Source organism: Malurus melanocephalus, unplaced genomic scaffold, assembly GCF_030028575.1.
Source record: "Malurus melanocephalus ecotype Western Australia unplaced genomic scaffold, MMel_1.1 scaffold_14, whole genome shotgun sequence".
In the NCBI taxonomy this organism is placed as follows: domain Eukaryota; kingdom Metazoa; phylum Chordata; class Aves; order Passeriformes; family Maluridae; genus Malurus; species Malurus melanocephalus.
In genome coordinates this window covers 638,740-649,572 of record NW_026623246.1, presented here as the reverse complement: position 1 = coordinate 649,572, position 10,833 = coordinate 638,740, and the positions used below count along the sequence as shown (strand labels likewise).

The following is a 10,833-nucleotide window of genomic DNA, read 5'->3' as shown; positions in this document are numbered from 1 at the left end:
ATCCCAAATGAAATGCAACAGTGAGTAGAATGTTTAAGTTCTGACGTAGCTTGTACTAAGAATATRGAGGTATTCACTCACTGGTGTTTCTGCAAATGATGGAGATTTAGGTCMAGCAGTTTTAAACAACTTACCTAAAACTAATCTACTGTCTGTAGCGTTAAGACACTATATGTATACAGTATATACAGAAGCAGTAATTCTTTTCTACCTTGCAATCAAAGAATGTTGTGGTTCTCCAGAAATTCCTTCCCATTCCACAGGGATGTCAATCCCAAGCATTCCCATGCACAGGACAATCACAGCCTTGTTTAGTCTCAACAGACTCTGAGGGCAAATACATACTATCAAACTGCCCTTCTTCTCTCTTCTGTAACTTCAGTAGGAGCCAGTAAACTAAGAACTTTTTCAAATCTAGCACTAATTCTTCATTTCAAAACAGAAAATAGGAGACACGAGAGCTTTCTATTTCTTAGACTTGAACTCTGTCTTCTCAGAGAATCTGGTCCTGATACACAGGTCAAAATATAAATTTTATCCTCTKCTCAAAACAAGGAGGCCTAAGGAGAGACAAAAGGGACCATGAAACTGTCGGAGCCACAGGATGTCCTTGACACCTGAAGAATTTTAATTCTGTACCCCAGTTTTCCTCCCAGTCTTCCTCCTGGAAGAAGGCACCTYACTCTTCTCTAGATCAGAGGACCTTCTCCTTTGCCAGGCAAAACCCCCAGTTAGACTGCCCAAATTCAGGGCGGGGATACTGGGCAGAGAAGCATGACACCACGTTCTTGTCTCTTCCATGGTGTCCCACCGCCTGACCTCAGAAAAAACCAGGGATCAGCACCTCTCCCCACCACCACTCTGCCATTATTGCTACTACAATTATCTTTACCTCTTCACCAAGAACTAGTTGGAAGAMTCAATGTCAGCCACAGTCCAGAACTTATCTCTGCTGCAAGGGATGGAGTAATCAGCATTTTGTATGGTGGAAACATTCATTATTCTTCAGACACAAATGTGYACACAATGGAATTTTGAGCGTGACTTCTGATAATAAAATTTCCTCTCAGAGAACACCCTGAGAACAAAKAGTTATACAGCACTTCATGTTGCACTATAAACCAAGTCCAGATACATTCACATCAGGAAGTARGAATCCAACCTCAGCAAGTTGACAACTAAACACTTCTGTAATTTGGTTCAAGAGCACTTTCTAGCTCTTGAACACCACAATGTTTCAAATTCTTAATAACATTTTTTCTATACAGAATTGATGGATAGATTAATTTTTGTTTTATTGGGTTGAGAGGGCAGAAGTGCAGGGTGAGGTAATTAAAGATGGGAGTAAACAGAAAACTTTAATACTCACTTCTACCTCTTCAGAACAGTTTAGTTACACAACACTGCGATTCCCTTTGGATATGTATGGATTAAGTAGCCCGCCATTAATTAATGTATTTGTTTTTCCTAGCACCCAAGTCAACATTTTTAAAGACATGTAAGGCAGAGCTATCTAAGTGTAGATTAACTTTACTGAGATTTGTCTGGCAAAAATGTACAATGTCTGTAACYTGTACTCCTGTCTGTCAAGAGTTCATAGCAGTAAACCTATAAATTCTCAATTAATAAAAAAACTTTGATGAACAGATTTAATCCTTTAAAAAATATGTTAAACAAACCAAACCAAAATATGATACGTAAACCAGACTGCACACACATAGAGTGTGCAGTCCATATGCTTATGCTTATGTTCTTCACCTCCTGTCTAGTGGAGAACTGTTCTAAGATGTAACATACTGCAACCAACGGAATCAAGCTAGTCTAAGTGAGTTTGGATTAGAGATTAGAAGGGAGAGAACAGTATCTGCTAAATTTTCCTAAAACCCCAAAACCATCACACAGCCTGCAGAGAGATTTAGCTGCATTTCACAAAGAAATAACAGTGCACCTTAAGTCAGCAAACCAACCACATGATGGCACTCCAACATAACAAAAATAGGAAAAAAAACTTTTAAAAAGCATTTAATAGAAACTATTAGAAAAAAGTAGTTTAAAATCTATGCATACTATTCAGAATATAACCAAACAATTCTGTAGAGCAGTAATGCTCAATCTTTCTCTGTTTGCACATCTTTAAATACTTTAAGGACTTACAGACTCAATATGCAGACAAATTTGCTGTTTATCTTTCATGAAGCCCTGATTTCACAGAACATAGTTCTTACACCCCAGAATCCACAGAAAAAAAATTAAAGAATTAAAGACCCGTTTCACAATTCTAGAAAAGACTATTTTCATGTAGTAGTACACAGACTGGCACTCTCTTCGTTCAGAGTTCTGACTCCAATCCACTTTCATTTCCTTATGAAATACAGCATAGATGTCAACTTGCTATTAGACAGAACTGAGCTTGTAGCTTCTCCTAATCAYCCTTTTTAATTTCCTCCTCACTAACTGCAACTCAACTACCTACATAAATTCACACTCAAATCTTCCTGTCCAAATTTTTGGTAAGCATATGCAACATATCACTACTTATGACTGCTCAACACTTTCAAGAAACTGGTGACATCCAGAGTTTCAATTGCTCGGCTTCAGTGTTGTTTGCTACAGCTGATATACAGTCTGCTTTTTACCATTTGTATTAGTGAGGCTAATGATTTCAGTGGTATTTCATTATATTTTCAAAATAATTTCCTAATGCTTTTCCTAAGCAGCACATGGCAGATTGTTCTAATTGGCACATATCCCCAAAATTGCTCCCTTGTTCCTAGATTAATTAATTTTTATTTGTCTATGCTGAATTCCATGTGCTGTATGTCAACCAAATCAAGATGGGTCAAATCACTTTACATCTTGTGCCTCTCATTACTGTCTTTGCTTTTGCCAGTATTGTGAAAAATCACTGAAAATGTGTTTTCTCATATCAAATTKTACGGATCAAATTAATAATATCAGAGTTCACATTAGTTGCTGGTGAGAGAGCATTTTTACACAACACATTAGCTGCAAACCTTTCACTGCTACACAAACATACTGTTACTGCACCCAAATGTGGCCATTTGTCATTCTAAATCTGGTTAGAAATACAGATGTAATTTTATACTGTGACGTTACAGGAGTATTAGCTGCTAGCTCACCTGGAAGTCTGTACACACACCTGGAGGTCTGTCACCACAGAGTCATAGAATCATTTAGGCTGGAAAAGACTTCCAAGACCAAGCTCAGCCTTTGATCACCACCTTGTCAATTAGACCATTGAGTGCCATGTCCATTTGTTTTGTGAGCACCTCTAGACATGGTGACTCCACTGCTTCCCTGGGCAGTCCATTCCAATGCTTGATGACCCTCTCCATAAACAAATTCTTCCTGATGTCCAACCTGAATCTATCCTGGTGCAGCTTGARACTGTGTCCTCTTCTCATCCTGTCACTGGTTGCCTGGGAGAAGAGCCCACCCCCACATGGTGACAGCCTCCTTTCAGAGAGCTGTAAAGAGTGCTAAAGTCCAACCTGAGCCTCCTCTTTTCCAGGCTAAACAACCACAGCTCCCTCAGCCATTTTCCATTACTTACTCTCTAAACCCTTCTCCAGCTTCATTGTCCTTCTGTGGAYTCACACCATGTTTTTCTTGCAGTGATGATCCAATGCACTGGAGACGGAAGTGCAGGAGGAGCTTTTCCAGCCTTTTCTTCCTTCTGGGTGGTGCCATACAACTCCTCTGCCATACAGCAGTGGCCATCAGCCCACTGAAGGTTCAGCATTCTTGTTTCACGCTCCCTTCTCCCCTCTGTTCTCAGCTCCTCTACTGAATTGCTTTCCAGATTGCACCCTGAGCATCCATGACAATACAAGTTTTCTTCCTCACAAAAAGCCCAGGAACTTGAAGAGACAGGGTAAAACTTGCACTTCTTTTCTCTACTTTGTAAAGCYTTCTTATCAATGGATATAGTCTGAAATTTGTTGAGCTTAGACTTGTGCCATTGCACCATTGTGATAACTGCTTCTCTGAAATACTTAAAATCTATATACAACAACACACTTTAAAATAAATGTGCTTCGCTATTTTCCACCTGCTCATGGATGTTTACAATTTCAAGTTAGGTATACCTTGTATTAAACTCAAAGTACTACAACAAAATTTACTTTTCTGTTCACTATTGATTCAAAAGACACAAAAACTAGCAACACAATGGCCTTTGTTATAGTATGTRCAGAACTTGATTTTGTTGTAATGATGCCTTTAATTCTAATTAAATTCCTTCCCATTATTTGAAGTTTTCGTTATGCTAAAAATCAAAGTGTCAAGTCCATTATAATTGCATTATTTATTCAAATCCAGGATCCATTCTGTTAATTGATATTGATGGAAATTCATGACTTGTCAGTAATGATTCAGAAAATGGTTAACTGTGCATTTACTTGAAAACGTTTAAAAATCAGAAGTACAACCACCCCATCTTCTGATCAATTTGTGGTATGACATGCCAGAAAGCTTAGAAACACGCTTAATAGTGGCTATTTTTATATTTAAATCAGAATTATTGCACATGTAACAGTCTCAATATGTGCTCAATCTTCATAAAAATACTWAGTGTATGATGAAAGACAGAGAACAATTGGAGAGGGTCCAGYGGCGGGCCACAAAATTGAATAATGGACTGCAGCATTTCTCTTATGAAGGACTGCTGGAACTGAGCCTCTTCAGTCTAGAGAAGACTGAGAAGGAATTTCATTAATGCATATACATGTCTCAAACGGGGTGCCAAGAGGAAGGTGCCAGGTTCTTGTCAGTGGTGCCCAGCAACAGGATGAGGAGCAATGGCCATAAACCAAAACACAAGAAGTACGGCCTCAACATGAAGTAGAACTTCTTTACATTGAGATTGACAGAGCACTGGCACAGGCTGCCCAGGGAGATCATGGTCAYCTTGTGGAGACATTCAAAAGCCACCTGGACACACTCCTGTGTCATATGCTCCAGCTGACCCAGCCTTAGTAGGGGCTTGGACAACATGATCTGGAGATTATCACAGGGAAGATCCAGATTAGATTATYAGAAAAATCTCTTTCACCTTTAGGGTAGTCAGGCATTGGAATAGGTTGCCAGGGAGGGAGGTGCTGGAGTCACCATGCCTGCAAGTGTTTGAAGAAGAATCTGGATCTGGTCCTGCATGATGCAGTTTAAGTGTATGTGGACAGTGCTGGGTGATGTTAGGACTTGATGCTCTTGAAGGTCTCTTCCAACCTCGATGATTCTATGATTCTGAAATTCAAYCTSCAGCGGTCCCTTCCAACCCCASCGGTTCTGTGACTATTTCTGTGARGTGGGTGGGCCCACACAGCAGCTCCATTTCGGCTGCACACCGCAGGAAGAATTCCAAGTGGGAATACACAACAGTTTGATCTGGGGACCTTTCAGGTCGAAAGGCTTTTCCCTAAGAGAACACCTCCATTCCCGATATGCCACAAAACCCGACGCCCCCACAGCGCCGGGCCCGCGGAAGCACCAGGGCCTGCTGGGGAAGCGGAAGAGCCGCCCCGCGCGGCCCGGCCCCGCCCCTCCCGCGCGGCCCCGCCCCTCCTCCCCTGCGCAGGGGCCGCCGGAGCCGCCGGAGCTGCCGCGCCCGCCCGGCCCCGGGGCCGCCGCCGCCCCGTCATGTCCGAGGCGGGCCAGGAGCTCGTCCACCTGGTGTGGGGCAAGAAGGCCGGGCCCCGCGGGCTGGCCGACACCATCTTCTGCCGCTGGGCGCAAGGTACCTGCGTGCGCCGTACCTCGGCTCCGCGCCCCTCCCGGCCYTTCCCTTCCCTTCCCTTCCCGCCTCGCTGCCCGCCCGCTGCTCCGGCCCGCCCGCCTGGACAGGGCCCGGCTCCCCCACTGCCCCCTCCGCTGTGGGTCCGTGTGCCTCAGGGGCGCCGTGCCCTGGACACCGCTCCTGTTCCTGGGTCAGCGGCATGTCGGCTCTGGCCCACGCGGGAAAATGATGCGGCAGCTTCCCTTACTAAATAATTATTTTGTTTTCTTTGCCGCAGATCTCCACAGGAACTTAATATTGTGTAAAAAAAGGATGTGAATTTCTTAAATATTCCAACAGCTTCTCATGTCGTGATTTTACGTAGCGTTGTGAAAACGAACATAAGTTGTGTTTTGGTTTTGGGTTTTTTTGTGAAGAATATGTGAGTCATAAATAGACTTGGCAAAAGTGGGGACAGGCTTGGGACTAGACCCACAGATTTGTTTTTTAAACTGGTTATTTGGCCATGGAAGCAGGTGCATGCAAGTATTAGGATATGTCAAGAGATAGAGCAGCAATAACGCTGGAACCTGCGGCATTTCTAAGGTGTTATTTCTATATTTAAGTTGTACATGCTATGCATGGTTTTTTCTAGATGGAGTCTTGGTGGTGGTCCTTAAAATTGAAATCGAAAGGCTTACCTATAAAATTTATATGCAAGGAATCAGTCTGCATACCTATCCTGGCTAAAGGAAGGGAATAATAGCTTTCTCTATAACTTACTGTGGGYTTTGAACAATTCTAATAATGGTTGTGATGTTCATGATAAAACTACTAATTCCTGTAGAAAATCCATAAGTAAYAGTGGAATTTATAGATTTATTTATAGATTTTTTAAAAATTCATCCAGGTCTCAGGGTAAAGTTGCATGTAACAGAAGTTTCTTAGTATTGTCTGTTCCTTGCCTGTTTTTTTTTATTTTTTATTTTAACAGGGGTGTTGTCATCTATGTAGTTTCAGTAGGTGTGGGAGCTGCATAGCTACATGCCATTACTGGACACAGTGCATTACCATTTCCCTAGGTTTATCTCTGTTCACATACTTCAGTGATAAATATTTAGGGAAAAAAGCCAAATTCTTTCTAAGGYCTAGAATCTTAGAGGCACAGTAAAGCCATTGCTTTTCCTAGCAAAATTAATTATTGAAATATATTTACTTTCTGAAGTATCTCTACGTTCTGGTAGTGGTGCTGTTTCAGAACAAGATGTGTGCAGAGTCTGAAAAGAATAATTGGTGTTAAAAAGTTTAATTATTTCTTTTACAGTTAATACTGGATTACCACAATTGAAATCCTAAACATAATTTGCATGAGAAATTTTAGCAGTTTCAAAATTGTGTGTTATATATATAACAAATATGTGTTATAATGTGCTGTACATGTKATCAAGTGAAGGATTAATGGAAAAGGTCTCTGGAATTCTTGGCGGCTTTTGCAGTGGAGCTGCTTTTTCCATTCTGTCTTTGGGGAGAGTYCTGTGAATACAATGTGTAGTGTATCTGTTCCCCTCTGTATRTCCTCARTATAATCCATTTTGTGTAGTGAGASCCCATGACATTAAGTTAGTCTGTTTGGAGGTCTTGTGCTGAGAATCAAAAAATTCAGTTTCCATCACTTCGTTTTGTAAGTGCACAATACTTTCACCCAGCTTTCAGTTTCTGTTTTGTTGAAAAAGTTCTGCAGCATTTGCTTGCTGCAAAGGAGGCCTGTCAACACTGACTCATCAAGATTTAAAAGACAAAAAAAMCCAAACAAATATATCAAGCTTTATTATTTCCAAAGACTTGAMATTTTAAAAGCTAGACCCTGTTCCACATAAAATGTGCAGAAAGCATCAAACAACTAGTTCCGTGTTGGATTTTTTTTGTTTGTTTTTATTTCTTTTGGTTGCAAGACTACCACAGGCATTTATTTCAGATACTTGCTGAACATTGTCTGATCCTTTCTCAAACCCTTTGGAATTTGAAAACTATGATTTTCATTTGGAAAGAAAAGTAGGCAGTACAGAGGGTGTTGAGGAATGTAAAACTCATACTGGTCAGTTTCTCAGAAAAGACAGCAGCATTCCTGGAATCCTGCCATKCACCAAACTTGTTGACCATTATACTCATTTGAAGACAGGCTGATCTGCAAGCAGTTAAGAGAMCTGACCCTGCTCATGTGGATGTGTTGTTGGAAGTTAGTGCAGAAATTCCCTCAGTTTGCTGCATTGGGAACTTTAAATATATTGGTTTTATTCCTGACTTAGCGAAGGTGTGGTTGCAAGTTGTTTTGAGGGTTTTAGTGTGGAATTCTTTCCAGAATTTTTTTTATGATTGCAGCAGAATTTGCAGTTTGAACCTTGTGAATTCCATTTGCCAGGATCCTCAAAGCAGGAGTGTAGTAAAACTACAGGAATGTGGTGGAAGCTTCAGTCTGCTCTTCAGTGTTTCCTGGCATCCATATGGCGACTTGGGAAGGAGCTGAGAGGMTGACTGAACACTAAAGGAACATACCTATGTTAGAAGTAGTTTTCTCCATTGATCCAAGGGACAAATTTCATGCATAAAACTGCTCTTCAAATCATCTCCAAGGCATGAGGCATCTTGTCTATCCAATATAAATGTCTGGCATATTTGTGCACAGCATCCCTTCAGAATTGCATAAGCTGTGTTCTCCCTGGTCTTTGGAAAGAAAGGCATGGAATGGTCTTCTAAAACAAGCATTTAACTGCAAAATCGTAGTGGGAAGTACATTTTATGTGTATATGGACAACAAAAAATATAAAAAGGTCAGTTTAATCTGGATTCTCTTCCAGCTTCCAGTTGCCCAGTTTAGTGGTAGCCTGCCAGGTAGTTTGTATACATTACTCATCCCCTTACAGGTTTTCTGGTCTCTTTATCCACAACCCATTCAGTGGAGTTTGTTGTGGTATTGTTGTAGTAAGTGCTCCTTCYTTTTTGTGGGTGGGAAAATGTTGTTTTGTTTGTTGGGGGTTTTTTCCCCCACAGAAAATTTTAGGAATTTTATTTTACTGTAACAATACACTTGGAGAACCCAAAGCCACAAGCAAAATGTGTATCATTCTATTCCCAGCTAGAGAAAGGATGAATCATTAAGATGTGTTGYAAACCGTATGCATGGGTAACAGTCCATTATTCTAGTGTTTCTGTCAGGCAGTTCTTGTATTCCAAAAGAGAAAAAGRAATGTACTGCCATGGTGAGAGGTGGATGAGGTGACTTGGTTTGTTCATGTGGGAGAAGGGGAGACTGACGGGAGACCTCATTGTGGCCTTTCARCATCTTCTCAAAGTGAAGTGGAGGAGCAGGTACTCATCTCTTCACTCTTGTAAGCAATGACAGGATTTGAGAAAACAACATGAAGCTGGGTCAGGGGAGGTTTAGGTTGGGTRTCAGGAAAAGCCTTGAAAAACCAGAGGGTGATAGACCCCTTGAAYAGGCTCCCTGGGAAAGTGGTCACAGCACCAAGCCTGACAGAGTTCAGGGAGAGTTTGGACAGCACCCTCAGGCRCATGGTATTATTCTTGGKGTGTCCTGTGCRGGTRCAGCAGTTGAACTTGATGATCCTTGTGGGTCCTTTCCAACTCAGCATATTCTATGACTCTAGGACAAAAAGTGAATAGTGCAACATCTTTGTAGCTAGATTGGATCAGCAAGGGTTTTTCTAATCTAGTTACAGTTGCATGCTCTTTGCTAATTCCCTTGTCTCATTCAGTTRGAATTGGTTCTTGTGCAGAATGAAAATACGGAAGAGACACAGCATCCTTTGTGAAATGACAATTATGTCTAAGGTGTCTTGGGTGGAAAAATAATATTTTTTATAAATAGGCCAGTAATAAAAAGATGCAGGAAAGTGGTGGAGTAGTCATAATAGAAGAATTAATTGATTTTCTAGTGCTTTGGACCATGATGTGGCATATTAGATGAAGGACAAGAGGGGGTAACTGAAGTCATGCACTAATGTAGGCCAACTGTATGTAGAAGAGGTAAGAATTAGATGTGAGAAAGAAACATGGACCTTGGATAAATGCTAAATTGGGGAATAAAACTTTGTGTTGTGTGATTATAGTGGACRAAGAAAATACAGATTTCTGAACCTCATTACTCAAAATATTGGGCAATGCATTGACTACCAATAGGAATCTAGATCCACTCATTCCCCTGGCCACACTGCCCCAGAAGGTTAAAGCAGGAGAGCTATAGTGATGTTGAAAAAATGGGGTCAATGGAGCATTTAATAGGGTTATARATGACATGGAAGATGTATGGTAATGATACTATATTGTGTTTCTTGCAGGGAAATTATGCTAATTATACTCATGGATAGAAGGCAGACAGACTAATTTTAAAAAATATTATTTTGGCTGCATTATATCTTTTTTTCTTCTTGAAATTTTGTCTGAGTGAAAAGAGCTGTATGATAGCTATGAATGGCTAAGAGTGAGAATAAGTATAAGTTACTCTGGATCACAGATGCTCGTCTTAGCTGGTAGCTTAAAGGATGGCCAGGCCATTCTTACGGATCATGAGAGAGAGTTGGTGGAGGTTGGGTGGAGTTGATGAGTGTTAACAGAGAAATGTTGTGGAGGGTAGAAAAGGTAAATTGGTGTGGTTGCAGGCTGAGGTGGACTTGAACCCAGCWGCAGTTCAGAATGCTGATTTCTGAAATTTTATGTGAGCTGACTTCCAATTCTGTAGAGCTTTTGAAAAAGAGAGCAAGACCATGCTGCCTGAAGCCCATTTTTTGCTTAACTTTTAGAACCTTAATATTTATTAAGTATTAAGCAACATTTAGGTAATAAGAAGTGCTTCCTCAGGTATTCCATATGTGTTTTGCCTGTGGTTGTATTGCGTCAAATTCTATGTAATATCAGCTTTGCATTGTCTGTCTCAAATTGGTATTTATTCTGGTGGATCACTCAATGTTCTTTGTTTTTAGGAAGCAATTTTGAAAAACAGGACAGGGTTAAACTGAGACAGTTCATGCCTTCTGTAAGAAACCTGAAGAATGTGAAGCAAATTCAAGATTTCTAAAGTGTGA

At 40.8% G+C, this 10,833-nt stretch overlaps 1 protein-coding gene across 1 annotated transcript in view; it reads left to right on the top strand.

Moving 5' to 3' along the window:
- The first annotated feature begins 5,580 nt into the window (after nt 1–5,580).
- MINDY3 (MINDY lysine 48 deubiquitinase 3) overlaps nt 5,581–10,833 on the top strand; it is a 49,496-nt gene continuing 44,243 nt past the window's right edge. Inside the window, exon 1 of the mRNA XM_057383279.1 lies at nt 5,581–5,755. Within this exon, the coding sequence (XP_057239262.1) occupies nt 5,659–5,755 (97 nt within the window). The 5' untranslated portion in view covers nt 5,581–5,658. The remainder of the gene's footprint in view (nt 5,756–10,833) is intronic.